Source organism: Pleurodeles waltl, chromosome 11 (assembly GCF_031143425.1).
Source record: "Pleurodeles waltl isolate 20211129_DDA chromosome 11, aPleWal1.hap1.20221129, whole genome shotgun sequence".
NCBI classification, from domain to species: Eukaryota; Metazoa; Chordata; class Amphibia; order Caudata; family Salamandridae; genus Pleurodeles; species Pleurodeles waltl.
In genome coordinates this window covers 4,738,637-4,754,806 of record NC_090450.1, presented here as the reverse complement: position 1 = coordinate 4,754,806, position 16,170 = coordinate 4,738,637, and the positions used below count along the sequence as shown (strand labels likewise).

Genomic DNA, 16,170 nt, shown 5'->3' with positions numbered 1-16,170 from the left:
CCCGCAGCTTAATACCTTTTTGGAGCTCGCTCCCCTTGTCCCCCATGGGTCAAGTGGCGATTGCCAAGATGCTTATTCTTCCAAGGTTTTTATATTACTTCAATGCCCTCCCGTTGTGCCTACCACGCTCGTTCTTTACCAAACTGCAATCAATATTAACCGACTTACTCTGGGGCAAGGACAGACACAGGGTAGCGTTGATCATAACACAACACTCGCAGGAGTCGGGTGGGCTGGGCATGCCTAATTTCGAAAGATACTACGCAGCAGCTCAATTATCGTGGCTATCCACATGGCTTCAAGAGATTCCCTCTGCTGAAAGCATAATGTTGCAGACACATATAGCCCCGCAGAAGCTGCTGTGTACAATGCTGTCGGGCCCTCCCCCCCTACTCCCAAAACGAATACTGTTGGAAGCAGCTCGGTTCTGCTGGCGCAGATACATCCAAGGCAAGACCTCCTCCCCCCCTTATTCACCCTCGCTACCGCTATTTCAATTGCTGGGCACTCAAATCCTCTCAATGCATCACGACATGCGGGAAATAAACACACTGAAGGTGAGCTATCTATATTCTAGCTCTGTAATGTGCATCTTTGTGGAACTGGTGTCTGCCGGAGTGTTGCACAATGGGGCCTTCTTGACATACAGCGCCATTAAGAGGTTACTTAATATCCTTTGGGGGGTCGGTAGTGCTGAGCCCCCGAGTCCCCATTACTTACCATTATCCTGACCATAGGTTGCACAAAAGGCATTATAACTAAATTGCATAAAGCACTGCTGGCGGCGGTTTGCACCACTCTGCCGCATGCTAAGGCACGATGGGACTCTGCCCTCCCTTCGCCACTACCTCAAAAGACTTGGATCGCAGCTCTTGCAATGATCAAATCAATATCCCGTAATCCTCGCCAGCGATACACCCAATTCAACTATATTCACCAATCATTTTTATCCCCAGCCCGCATCCAAAGAATATATCCGAGCACACGTCAGACATGCCCAAGATGCACAACTCCGCCAGCTAACTTTTACCATATGGTTTGGAGCTGCCACTCAATAAACTCGGCTTGGCTCCGCATTACAGACGTCACAACAGCCATCTCATCTCACACTCTGTCACCCACACCAGATTCCTGCTTACTTGGCATACGCCACCGCACCAGGGGGGATAAACAAATACACAGATTCATAGACTTAGCATTCGTTGTTTCCAAACGGCTAATAGCAACGCATTGGAAAGCACCACACGTCCCTTCCCACATGACCTGGCTTCGTGACTTACATTGTCGTGCGCAGGCTGAAGCCCAGACACTCCGCTCATTGCAACACAAAGGTCTCATACAGGAGGGCCCCGAGGTGTGGGACACATTTGTGGTGGCAATAGAAGCCAGGGATGACATGTATCCCCCGTGAGCAGTGCATTTTACACACCCACCACATCTCTGGCTGACACTGTCCGTACGTCAATTACGCTGCCCTAACCTTTCTCATTCTCACTTACACCCGCCATCTACGCCCTCACTCCTGTCCACAATGTAATCTCACGACACACTAGGATACTTTCTCTGCGGTCACATTTACATGCAACCCACACCAAGGTTATTTAATATTACTTCTGCCTGGTACCCTTTCAAACTCTGCAAAACATAAGTCACAACTCAGTTATGACCCCCGCTTTATTCATATATATTAGCCGTACTCCTTCTTTACTCTTCCCCCTCTACCTGTTGGGGATTATCACCACTAGCAATGACATTAATAGCGCTTAGCTGCATCCTTAATTAGCAATTAGTCAAGCTCATAGTTTTCAAGCTGTATGCTGTTCCAACACATAGCTTTATTCGGTTACTTTCAACCATAAAAGCAAAACAACCAACAATTGAATGAAAAAGGAAATATAAATTAGGTTAAAAAGAATAAGAATAAGATAAAAACATATATTTCAGCCTTAAAACACATAAAATTATTTTCCTTAAAAAAAAGCACCTAACCCCCTAATACCTAACATTTAAATAGACAAAGGGTTTTGTTTCAGTCTATGTGTATAGTTAAAATTTGGCAACTAAAACACTTTTTTTTTTTTGGTCCTCATCATCATTATTTCCCCAGAAATTTAGTACGTATATGCCAAGCAGCTACAATATACTTACTAACCGCACAGGATAGAGGGAGAGAAGTTTCCCTCATCATGATCCTTAAGGCAACAATACAATGTCTTACCCCCATATTACTGCACACAGGTCGTAACCACTTCCGTCGCGCAATCAAATAAACAGGGCATATAAACATAAAATGTACAATAGATTCAGAAATTTGATTACAACTCGGACAAGTATCAGGACTTGCGGTCGCACTCCATGTGCTGCCATAGGATTTAAGAGGCAGACAGCCATATCTGAACTGAATATATAGACTCTTACTTAATGGGTCAAGAATTGTATCCGTAAATGGTTCCAGATACGGGTACCATTTAAAATCAAAAAATTGTGAAGTCAATCTGCCGTGTGTTGAACACAGCAAGTAGTTTTCCCTTACATATATCCAGTAAACAATTTTTAAATGATTCTTCTGATCCTTCCTTATACTTTCTGGATGACTCCAAAACTCACTAAGACCCAATCTGTGGAACCATTTTGAGATGTGGCTAAACCAGGGAATGGTAAGTACATTTGGTCTGTCTAGAATGTCTTGAATAGACTCCTTGTATGTGGATAGCTCTGGGGTGGTCCATACACGGACCCAGAATAGCAATGGTCGTAGGGCAATTACATCAGAGATGCGTGAAAGGCCAAGGTCCCAGAACATAGGCAGCAGTGGGGTATTGCGAGGACAGGCCAGAGTCGACCTTACAAAGTTGTTTTCCCCCACTGCAAGCTTGCCAGTGTTCGAGGACCCCCAAATTTCAGACCCGTAGACCGCAGCGCTCTGTGCCTTTGCTTGGTAAATTTTAATAGTTGGAGTAATCACTCTCTCAGAAGTAGATTTGTGAAAGCGTAAAATGGCCCCAGATCTCTGCGCCAGAATAGCTGAACTTTTTTCAATTTGGGCCCCCCAATGCAGATTGTTGCTAATTCTCACCCCCAAATAATCTATGGAGCTTACCATACCTAGGGGGGTACCATTATGGAAAACTGAATATCTCTTAGTGGGGCCACAACCCAGGGTCATAAATTTAGTTTTGCTATGGTTGAGTTCAAGGCCATAGTCGCCACAAAACAAACTAAACTTATCCACAAGTACCTGGAGACCCATAGGGGTTCTGGAGATCAGGAGGGAATCATCAGCAAATAGCAAAATTGGAATTTTATGGTTGTTCAAGGATGGAGCATCATTTTGGCAGTTGGTAACGACTTGCACCACCTCGTTGATAAACAATGTAAATAGCGTTGGGGCAAGAACACAGCCCTGGCGTACTCCTCTCTTAATATCTATTTTGTCGGTGAGTTCCCCCTGCTTACCCCATCTGACTTGTGCAAATGTTTTTTCATGTAATCTTTGGATCAAATGCACTAGATTTCCTGGAATACCGATTTTATTTAATACTCCCCATAGTTTCTCTCTTGGGACTAAATCAAATGCAGATCTTAGATCTACGAAAGCAACATAAAGTTTTTGCTTAGATAGGGTGACATACTTCCAAAATAGTAATGACAGCCTGAGGACTTGGTCCATGGTGTTAGTTTTAGGCCGAAAACCGGCCTGTAAGGGGGATAAAATTTGGTTGTCTTGAATCCAATCGGTAAGCCTATCTAGGACCTGCTTAGCAAACGTCTTCTGAAGAATATCAATTAGGCTGATTGGTCGATAATTTGCAGGTGAACCTACATCACCCTTTTTGTGAATCGGTATTATTTCTGCGCCACGCCAGGAATCTGGAATAGGGCTACCAGCTGCTATGGCATTAGACAATACATTGATGTACCATGCCCATATCTTTGGTTCTGATTTGAACAGGTCCACTGGGATCTTATCTGGACCAGGGGCTTTGGCTGGCCTCAAAGAATTAATTGCAGCTGTTGTTTCGGCTAAAGTAAAAACAATGCTCTCAGTTGTGGTCTTGTTAACAGCCCAACACTCATCATATCCAGGGTCCTCCAGAGATTGTGGTGCAGGCAGAGCATAAATTCCAGAAAAATAGGACACCCATCTTTCGGGCTGTATGTACATACCAATGTCATCATTGTCCCTTTTCGAACTAGAGGTCAACAGCCGCCTGAAGGAACTATCATCTTTGTATTTGACTGCTGCAAGCAGCTTCTGCCATATCTCATTATCCCAGTATTTTTTTGCTTGTTTCAGGGCATTAACATACCTACGTCGGGCCTCTTTAACGGCCACTTGGGTAGAGTTTTTTACAGCCTCATTTAGATTAGATCTTGCTCGCACACAATCCTGATTATACCAATCCCTACGAGGGGTGTCAACAGGTCTCGATTTGGAAGGGATTTCCCTATAGAAGATACCCTGTAGGGAATCCACCAATTTATTGTGGATAACCATAATGGGAATATCAGAGGCTTCTTGTTCCTCATAATCTGCGAAGAGTTTTAAAAAAAATGAATATATTTCCCCAATCAAATACGGGTTGGATTCCACCTTTGGCCAGCAGACCCGAGAACGTCTATGATTCAAATAAGGGAGTGGGACGTTAGTGATCGTAGTGTGCTGGACTCTTAAAAATGCATGGTTGGTCAGTACAAGGCACAGAGGATTATGATCGCTATCCAAGCGAGGTAAGATTTCCATGTCCAGTGAACTTGACCATAGCCTAATATCCACCAGAATATAATCAATAGTACTAAAGGAAAGCCCTCGCTTGAAAGTGATGGCTCGCTCTGAGTCAGATTTAGTGCGGCCGTTACATTCTCTCAGGCCATATTTCAGACAAAGGGAAGACAACTGAGATGCAACACGGGAAGCGGGCAAAAACGCTGTTTCCTTAGATTGGGGAATACCCCAATATTCGTCCTCCTCAGTAGTCAGATTGCTGATGGTGTTGCCCAACACAAAAGAACAATTAAAATCACCTGCTATAATCAGAAGATCTGAAGGGTCCAGAAGCTCTATATAGTCCGTCAGCTGGGTGAGAACCATTGATTCTGACCCACGGAGAACGGATCTTGCATAAGTATTCAGAACTATCATCCTGAATCCAGGTCGGAATATGAGTTGGACACCCAGCAGATCATAGGAATTAATCTTTATCATGGAGTGGTCACATTCTAGCCTATTATTCAATAGAATCATTAACCCTCCTATCTGTCTTCCAAAGCCACCAGAGGGAGGTTGTGCAGCCAAAAAATAGGTTGTAAAGCCTTGTATGGATAGCTGTTCTGCAGACCAAGTTTCCTGAAAAAGACAGATATCTTGTTTATTAACAAGGCTTACCCAGTCCGGGTCATCCAACTTTGACTTGATTCCTGCAACATTCCATGATATAATATTAATTTTGGGAGGTGTAAATATTGACTTAGTTCTCAATAGGGGGGCAGGAGATGGAGTCCCTGTAAGTTGACACTCATCATTTACTATTTTAGGAAGTACTGTGCAGGGGGCAATCAGTCAGTCTAATTCAGGAAGAAAGGGGGCAGGATTCACGGGTTTAGATGTTACAGAGTTATCTAAAGAAGAAATAACCCCAGCTGCGATGGTTCCGGATGTACAACATCCTCTACATAGCGGGGCCCCAGGCGGCTGAGTGCTAAGTCTAAGATTCGATTCCCTACCTGTACGTAGTATACCTGTCCGTGTATCAAAGGCCAGGAGATCATTAACTAGACTACTGTCATTAAAAAGAATCGAAATATAATCAAATTCCGACCCTGACTGGTTATATCTATGGGCCTCACGTATGTCAGACCGGATAACAGAGAGACAGTTCCTCTGGGAGCGTATCCAATAGATGACTTTATTAATTAGAGAGTCACTCGACTCTCTGTTACCCTGAGGTAGCTTTGGCACCCTAGTCAAATATATAATAGCATCTTCCCTCCTCCTTCTTAACCTTCCCTTGAGGTCACAGGGCTGCGAGAGTGTCAAATGATCAGGGTGAGTGACTGAAAGGGGACTAACACAACAACTTGCTGCAGAGGGCGTTCCTCCTAGTTTTAACTGAGGAGTTTTTGAGCAAGGGCTACCTTTATCCCCCCGTCCAAGGATGGATCCACACTTGTTTACACCTAGTTTTAAAGCTTGCTCCTGGGTAGAAGACATGGTCTGACAAGCAGACCTACCATGCCTTGGGAAACTACCGTTACTTCCCTTAGTGAGGTTATCTGTAGAAGAAGATGTCAATTTATCACCTACGGTAAGAGAACTAGGTTTTTTTGTTTCCATCAGTAAATCAGAGGAAGGAACAGACTCATATGGCACAATGCAATTACAACCAGACTTTTGAACATGAAGTCCAGAGATTTTGTTCATCAGAGATATCAACAAACACTTAACGTCATCTAATTTCTGAGAAATGATAACCAACTGAGGAGCTTCGTTGTTGCCCATCTTCCCATCCAAAGAGTCTTTATCGATTCCTTCTACGAGTAAGGTTGGTAAAAGTCCAGGACTTACAGAATTAGAGGACAAAACCGAAAACCTATTTGAACAAGGAATGGTAATAGGAGGCGGAGACAAGCACCTCAGCTGAGGTGCACCTTCTACAGGTAAACATCCATTTGTTTCCACCAAAAATGGTGAAATCTCCACGAGTGAAGGAATTACACCCTGGGAGTGGGGGGGTGGGTGTAAATCAACCTTGACCTCTACTCTATGCGTCTGTATTTTTTTATTGAAGAGATCAGGAATTTTTTTTTTGGGAGGAATGATACCCGGTATAGAAGGGCCAGCAACAGAAGGGCTCCTCAGTATAGCCTCAACCTCTTCAAACAATGAATCAATTGTTTTGAATTGCTGTAAATTTGCAGTAGAACATCCCTCCACTTTCCCAACAGAACGTTTCTTGGGTTTTTTAACCCGGGACTGGGGTGCTGATACATCATCGGCCTTCCTCTTCCCCATATCGACTAACCAATAGCCCAGCTAAATAATTTCAAACACGTCTGAAAAAAAAAAAGACCCCAAGAAGCGAGAAGTAATAGGGACTTGCTCCACTGACCCCTTTGGTGCCAAGTGAAGCTCGTGGTCAAGTAAGACTAAGCAAACTAAGCAAAGGGCATTCCTGAGACCTCTGTACCAGGACCAAGTATCAAAAACCAAACTTTGGGGGGGTGGCTCAGCCCAGTCTCCTCCAGGCGATGACGGGCGCAAGACGGGCCCGCCCTTGGCCCGGGCTTCGCCCGGGTGCCGCCCGCGCGCTTCCCGCGCGGCGGGAGCGCTATAGAAAGTTTAAAGGGCTCCTGCCCTGGCTTCTCCTCCCCTCAGGTGACGCGCTTCCCGCGGCGGCGGGAGCGCTATAGAAAGTTTAAAGGGCTCCTGCCCTGGCTTCTCCTCCCCTCAGGTGACGCGCTTCCCGCGGCGGCGGGAGCGCTATAGAAAGTTTAAAGGGCTCCTGCCCTGGCTTCTCCTCCCCTCAGGTGACGCGCTTCCCGCGGCGGCGTGACCGCTATAGAAAGTTTAAAGGGCTCCTGCCCTGGCTTCTCCTCCCCTCAGGTGACGCGCTTCCCGCGGCGGCGGGAGCGCTATAGAAAGTTTAAAGGGCTCCTGCCCTGGCTTCTCCTCCCCTCAGGTGACCCTTTTCGAAGCCCAGCAGGAACTCTTCAGACGTGTCACTATGAAGGCACCAGAGCTTGCCTCCTCGCTCTCGCTCTACCCTGCCCTCTACAGTGCACCCCTACACTCCTTCCAGGCCCATCTGCTACCACTCACGTACCAACCTTAATGATTCTTGACCCAAAGACGAATGCGGCCCTCTCACGGCACTCCTAAAGCACCCGAACCTAGCAGAACAGGCTACCCGGGGCAGCCCTGGCCATACCGCACCTGCCCTTCCCACTCACCCCCAAAGAACTTCTGAGGCCTGCAGCCCACCCCTCGCAGTCACGTCATGCCCAAACCCCCCAAAGCGGTCCTCTCCCCAGACTGCCGCCTCTCCTCTCTCTAATGGAGTCTCCGTTGGCCTTGCCCAGGTCACACCCTCTGCAGAAGGTGTATGACAACGCTGTGACACGGCGTGCTTTTGCGGCCCGCTGAGGACGTAGGTGTAAGGCGCTGCGGCTTCCCCTACTCCTGCCCGGGCTCCCCCCACTGGCTCGTCCTCCAGGAGCCGGCAGGGCCGCTCTCTCCCGGAATCAAGCAGAGGAAAACCGCAGCCGGAGGGAAATCCCGCGGAGGGTCTCGCGTATGCTGTTTTATTTTCTTCCCTCTCTTCTCCCCGTTTCTTTGTAACATTATTGCGTGATAATGCTGTGCAAGTTTACATAAGCTAGCAAATGGATCGTAGAATCATTAACAGCCAAAGTACTGTTGTGTGAATGTTTCGCTTAATAAACAGATTTAAAAAAAAAAAAGTGCGTCTTAAGACAGACGCAAGCCAGAGAAGATGATATTCCTTTAAAAGGAGATTTATTGCGGCATAAGTCAGGTGTAGATTTTGAAGACCCTTAGTAAATTAGATACATATTTTTTGCTTTCAAACAGTCTAAAGATGGTGTGAAGCCAGAGAGTGAAATCAGGGTGTGAAATCAGGGTGTGAAATCAGGGCTTCAGTTCCCTATCTGCATGATGGTTCATAGGATGTACCAACAGGCCAGATCATAGTAATAGCGGTATTTTCACTGCACATGACAAGGGAATTCTAAGGTGGTAGAGACAGAGTTTTCATTTAATAACATGAAATTCCAAATTCTATGATTTAGCCAGCAGAGAACATGCCTTCCCAAGGCAACACACAGAAGCGCGTGCAGGTATATTCCAAACTCACCCATTTTCTCCTGAGGGGACAAGGCCCCAGAGATCCAGGCCATCCTCGGTTAATGTTCCAGTCTATGGGAGAGCGTGACATGATATTAGACAGTGCACCTTTTCAGGAAAGAGTCATGAGAGAAGGCGTGCAGGACTGCCACACTTTTGAAAGCCCGAAAATGAGAAGCTTGCATTAAACAACATTGACTACTAGATTTATTGCACTAGAAGTAATCCAGAAACATGAATTTTGATTGTCTCTGATCTTTGAGCTGAAAAGCATGTGAATGTCTGTGCCAACACATATGCCCATGTGTGCCATATAAAATAAAGTTCGTCCCACAATCATGTACGACTATCAACACTGAGAGTACTAATAGGTCAGTTCACAAAATACAAGATCATAGAGGGTTGCAATTTGATCCACATCATCAATATTCGTAAGGTAGGTTGGAAATTGCAACTCCCTACATTGGCCACAATCACAGCAATGGTGACCTGATGGGGTCAGCAGACCACCATGTCAGTGATAGCTTTTAAAAAGAAACATTTCTTTTAAATTGCAGTGTACATTTAAACAAAACATGATCAGCTACACAAACATTTTTAGGACTAGGCAGTGGTCCCATGGACTCCTGCCTTTTCCTAAAAATGTTTTTGTCAACATTCATAAAAAGAAAGAGGTTTGCAAATGGGTTACCACTTCCCTTGTGTTGGGTGTAAAATATTGATGTTTTGCGACCAGATTTGAGTTTGCGAAACTTTAATGCATACCATAAGGAATCCGTATTTGGACAGGGTACCGTAACCATGCCCCTTCCAGACACCAATTGCTTATTATCATTATTATTTGTTGCACCTTTTCTGAATCGTTAATTTGGTTTAGTACTCTTCAAAAAGTGCTCTAGCAGTCTCGAGCCTCCAATTTACTGATCTAATTGTTTGCAACTGTTAAAACACTTAGGACCTCATTTGCAGTAACTGACGTGTCGGCATTGATGCATCAGATTTCTTATGCCTGCTGCAAATGCCCTAACGACGCCCTAGATGCACTCTATTTACAATACAGCGATCCACAGCACAAATTTTTATGGATGCGTCAGAAAATCAGACGCATCAGTTGACGCTAAAGGAACACATTGCTAGAATTGTGTCATAAAACAAACGTAACTCTAGCAATGCATCAGAAAACAGAGGAAAGTTCTATGTTAAAAGCCTTCATCAATCCTTACGCCTGTCTGAGCAGGCACAAGAACTTTGATGCAGAGTGATTCAGTGAAAAGTTGCAAATTTCACTACGTCAGTTGTGCATGGCTTTTAATGTAGGAACGCCTTCCCTGCATACGTTACACCTGGCGCAGGTATACAGTAATGTGGCGCAGGCCTCTATAAACTGACGCATTGAGCCCAATGTGTCAGTTCATAGATATGGAGCAGTGTGGAGCGCTGGTTACCCTATTGCTGCATCCGAAAAAATGATACAATTGTGGTGCAAGCTTCTAGTAAATGAGCCACCCACTTAGTACATGAGCCTTTGATGTTTCAAGGTGTCGGACCTGGCCCCTTCTGATTTTTTGCCCTTCTCTTTCTTTCTTTGCCAGAGTATTTTGGTTTGTAGAAGGGGAAGAACTGACCAGAACCAGTTTTGGGGGTAGGTCAGGTAATTCTCCCACACATTGGCTGGCACTAGGTATACCAAGCATTGGCACAACCAACAGGTCTTTCTGAAGGCTTTGTTAATATGTTTTCGTTTTGTTATTTATTTGTGTGATTGCTATTTAGTATGGCTAAAGGTTTTTAATGTAAAGGGGTGTTGAGTGAAGTTTTATAAAGTTGAGTATAGTGCAGTGTTATGGAGTGGTGTGTAGTATAGTGTTGTAGGGTTGAGTTGAGTGATATGGTGTCTTATGGAGTTGTATGTAGTGTTGTGTTGTGTAATGTAGGTAGTCATACCTGCAACAGCAACATAAGTGCATTATTTATGTAAATATACTTAACGTAAACCATGTGCTAACATTTTCAGAGATTGTATGAATTCCCCTTTTGCGCACTGGATTGTACACATAACACAGGTGTGGTTAGAAAATAAGAAGTACATCTTTTATTTTGAAAGATTGTAAAGATAGGACCGGTAAGCTATTTACTTAACAATTCCAATCTAAGAGTCTGTCTGCAGTGGCCCGTAGCTGTCTGGAACCAAGTGATTCATATGGCAGATGTGCCACATTTCACAAGTATCGGTAAAGAGGGGCAAATGTAAACAATGGTGTGAAGAATGGTGCTTCGCAACAGCTGATAAGGCGAGGCACACTTTGCAAATGGTATTTCAATAAGGGCAAATTGTTGCTAGTTTGGTAGAAGCATTTGTTGACCGAGAATTACTGAGGGCCTCATTTTGAGTTTGGTGGTCAGACTGCCTAACTGCCATGGTGGCGGGCGTTTGAACGGTGCCAGGCCGACACTCTCAAGACCACTGGATTATGATTTCCTATGGAGCGTGCTTGACTGGTTGGTTTACAGATACAAAGCTAAACTACCGGAAGCACTTTCTGTATTGGCGATACAACAAAGATCGAAAAGAATACCTACAGCAAACACAGAAAGAAGCAAAAAAAAATAGTGCACACAAAGTCAAAGGAAACAAGTAATACAGGCGTGCTCAATGGGCAGCAACAACACGGAAAAAAAGGAGAGACATTAAAGCTAAATCAACCACATACAAGCAGGCCTTTGCAAACAAGAGTAAAAGTTACCAATTAAAAGTGATGGTGGGTTGTAAGCTCACAAGGTCAAAACACCATGTCTCGAAGAGACAGGACATGCGCTGCCTAGGCTGGACCTAAAAATAGGACATTCAGAACCACTCATCAGAACACTCCTGGACCTGTGAACATTCAGAATGAGGACCACTCTGCAGCCAGAATGGCTGCCCCACTGCTTGAGAGTCTGTCTTGTGCTCTAAAGACGGAGATTGGGCCTGCTATCCTTGGTCCCAGGCTACCCAGAATGACTCCAGGAGTCAGCTCATTGACCTTCATTCTGAGCTGCAGGGACACACCAAGCTTTCAGTGGTATCGCTGCAACTACTCAACCGATCAGCTGCAACTGGCTCTGCCTTGAACTGCCTGAGCCCTGCTGCTAACCTCTGTTGGACTGAGAAAAATGAGTCATCCCTGGTCCTGGACACTTGGATGGCATCAGCAAAAGCTCCACCTGAAGGAAAAGGTGAAAATCCTGAATTTTTGGGGTATTCGTTTTATTTCTTTTTTTCTTAATTTATAAAGTGCACACATACTGAATGGTGTGAGGGCACTAAGTACACAAGAAGCCTAGCATAGAGAGTAGACCAAAGAGACAATTGGAGAAAGAGACCTAGAGTGAAGAGGCAAGTTTTAGGGCTCTTGTGTGACCACACATAGGACTGTTCATGTCAAAACTCCACCACCTACGGCAACCATCAGCGTGAAGCTCTGGTGAGGCTGCCTCTTCACACCAACAACTAACGACAGACAGTAATGCAAAACCTGCTGGTGTCTGTGACAGCACCATTCACAACGATCAACCTAGGTCAGTCTCCAGCAACAAATGGTTCTTCGCCCTACAGTAACTGCCAGCAAAGCATCACCTGCTCTTTGCATCAAAAGCCTTCTCCTCATCAATGCTCCAATGCGGAAGGAACCAGTTGCGGCAAACGTAAGAGGGTAACTTTCAGTGGGATTAGCCTGATCCCTGCACCCAGCCAGGGCGCCATCGCAGTTGGCCTGGATCTGTGACTTTCCCTCATCCGGCTTGACCAGTGAGTGGTGCTTTCTGCTTCTTGGCACTATTTTCACTATAACTATAAGAAAATCAATATCCGGTTGTACTGACTGGATTTTATTGTTTTATGTTATTTTTTAATTAAAATTTTGCCTGGTTTTCTACTTTGGTTTGGGATTTTTCTTGTGTTGTGTTTTCACTTTATTACTGTTTGTGTCTTGAAAAAATACTTTACACATTGCCTCTAATTTAAGCCTGACTGCTTGTGTGTCAGTCTATCAGGGGTTTAAGCACTGGCTAGTTGAGTGACTTTTGAGGTTCACCATGACAAGGATTGTGATTGTTGCCTGAGTGGGGCGTCAACCGTCTCAACCAATAACCCAATTTTGTATACGTATCATCTTTCTGGATGTTGCCTGATAGTGGACAAAGACCATGTGATCATGTATCCTGCTATTGTTTGCAGGTTTTCCTTCTGGTACTTTTAACCCAGAGCAGATTCTATACTGCTGTCACCTCCTTTTAGATACATGCTTTGGAAAAATGCATTTATTAGAATTCACTGGTTTGGACATTCTATCATTACATTTAAATGAATTTCCATTTAATTAACCTTATATTCAAAACATTTATATGACTAGAAGAATCTTTATTCCATGCTGCTTTTCCACTTCAAATTATAAACATCACCGGTCACCAAAGGTAAGAAGTCTGAATACCCCTTCAGGCTCTTACGGTTCGGGCCTTGGTGCATCTTAGTGCTATGGTACTTGGTGTAACACACGGGTCTTGGACAAACGTCATAGCCTAGTAAATGCACACAGGGTTCAAGTTGCCATTTTGTGTAGATGAAGAATCAGTTTGTCCTCATCAGTTGGTAGTACCCACCCAGTCAGTGTTTCCAAAGATACTAGGAGGGGGCAGATGAAGAGGTGTTCTTCTGTGATTTATTTATTTTTCCAATAAGATAAGGCAGCTTGGAGTAGAACATGCACTTATTACATGGAGGTTAAAATATATTTGTGGACATCAGTGTTTCTCCACCCACATGAATGACAAAAGTGCATAAACAGAGAGAGCATCAATGCAGCAACACATGGCAAGGAAAAATGTGTTATCATAGATAAACCTGTGTTTATATGTTAGCTAAGTCGCCTCTTAAAATGGTGTCAACATGCGCCACTGAACAGAGATCAGCCATGTGGGGATGGAGTGGGAAGTGTTGAGGACAAAAAGATCAACCTGAACAGCTATTCGTTTTGAAATGAAGAACCCAAATGGGAGTCTCAAGAATTCAGGCTGTGCATGTTCAGAGCCACCCTCGGCTTTCTTGCTGTGCTCTGAGAAGGGGGAAAACACATCAACCCACCAAGAGGAGAGGATATAAATATTAAAGTGGGAGCATCTGAATTGAGGTCAAGGCTCCTGTCGGTAAAGGAAGACAGGTGCCTTTTTGAAAGAAGGACTCTGGGAAAGTTTCCAGTAAGTTCCGAAAGAAGGTGCTGAGAAAAGAAGCTATGTTTGTGTGGGAAATTGCCAGGTTTGAGCTCATGGAATCTCTACTCACTAACCTGTGCTAAAAATAAGACTGGTACCTCACCTGAAACTGCTCAGAATATTCCTGGATATGGAAAGAACAATAAGAAGGAAGAAGACTTTGACTGACAGCTGTGGAAAAGAAGACTCAAGCACTCCTGACCCCTGCTGGCACCAGTGATGAGTGCATTAAGTGCTTTGACTCTTTTTTTTCTTCTACATGGACAAGAAAAGACAGAAGGACTTCCTGCTTCAAGTGAAGCCCAGCTGTTTACTTGTGACTGGATCTTAAGAGCCCTAGCAGAAGAGAGACACCTGCTTAGAGGCCTACCCTGAAAACCAGAGGGCTGCAGGAGAGATTAGGAGGCACTATTCCAGCAATAAGAACTTTGTGAGATGTTTTTAACCTTTAGAGGACCATGGTCTGGGACTTGGTGGAGATGTATCCCAAGGTAGGGTTCACAATAAAGGAGCAAGGCATTCTGGTTCGTCCTACACTGAGCTTTTGGCATGAAGAAAAAAGCCTCAACTAGACCATGTCCTCGATGTGTCCTTCTTTGTAGAGCTCTACCCTGCTACAGACCTTACCCATGGTAGAGATTTTGAAGAACGAAAGAAGTAACTAAGTCCAGAGGTACAACTGATGACCAGGTTGAGCCTGCAAATCTCCCGACTTGTAAAATAACCTCAATGGCTCCAGAATTCTGTTCTAACTTTCTTTGAGGTTTTGGTGCTACAAATGAAGGTTTCAGCGTGGACTCAACAATGTCACATCTGACTGCAAGGGAACCTCGCTGGTTTCAGCATGTTGCGGTTTCTAACACTTCCCATGCTCCTTTCCTTTATATGGGAAGTTATTGGTACCCCACCCAACAGCCTGGCCCCCAATGTTAGATTGAATGAAAATAAGATGGAAATGTGCTGATTATTTGATTAATTAATTGAGGGATTGATTGGTGTTTGGTACTTGAAAAGTGTAATGTTCACCCCATAGCATTTTGGCACTGAAACTACTCAATAAGTGTGTTATGATTGAAAAGGGCAATAAATAATGGTTACTTGAATAACTTGGTACAGAGCAGATTTTGCAGAACTTTTCTCAAAAGTTTGTTGGAGCTACGGTCAATCGGGAAAGTATTCCTGAGACGTTAACCTGGGAAAGATAGTGAGTGACCTCCCTGTCATTCCTTCCTGATTTATGTTACTTGCAGTAATAGTTGCATGGAACAAATAGGGTATTTTAATGTCAGGGAGGGGAATGAAGCTCTCTAGAACCCATAAGAGATGCACAACAGAGCTTATTAGTCACCATTCACTGCTATGCTTTCCTTGTCTCAGATGCTCCCTTCCCACCCAAATCCATCTTCACCAACACTCGTTTACACTGTCCCCAGCAGTATGTCCTTACAAGCCTGAGCATCAGAGTGTGTGTGAATAAGTTGGACTCACTTTGTCAAAGCAGACAAGGTTCAGTTGCCCGCATACGTTGATCCTCTCAGGACTGATGCAGAAGATTCCTTTCTTCTTGAGCCTGCGTTGGGCGTACATGATGCCCACAGCCAAAGCTGCCAGGAGAGCAGGTGGCACTGCCACAGTGATCACAAGGAGCGCCATAATTGTTGTTTCCCCGGGTGGTGACTGAGGAAGTAAGGACACCACATTATAAATAGGTGCAGAAGTAGCCCTTAATTGTAATTGTAATTACATTTACATAGCTCTTACTACCCCTGATGAGCCGATGAAGTTCTTGACACCAAGCAGCACGCTGCTCCAGACCCCAAGGTTAGTGGAAATTGCAGAAATGCATTAATAGAGATTAAGACAAACACGCAGGTGACTTAAAGAAAGAAACGATATGCAGAAGATGTGAAAGAAAGAAGAGACCCATTTGAATGGGAAAAGGAGAGGAGACCATCAGGAGGTTTCGTGTATAGATCGTTTTACATGCCAGATATTATTAATCTAGAGAATGAGTATGAGGATGCAACAATCTAAAGGGAAAGAACAACGGTTGGAAACAT

The 16,170-nt window shown here is 44.4% G+C and overlaps 1 protein-coding gene across 1 annotated transcript in view; it reads right to left on the bottom strand.

Annotated features, from left to right (window-relative positions):
- The window catches only part of LOC138265210 (probable cation-transporting ATPase 13A4), a 389,906-nt gene that overhangs the window by 198,801 nt on the left and 174,935 nt on the right, over positions 1-16,170 (bottom strand). The window contains 2 exon segments of the mRNA XM_069212761.1: positions 8,874-8,935; positions 15,599-15,787. Coding sequence (XP_069068862.1) covers positions 8,874-8,935; positions 15,599-15,787 — 251 coding nt within the window.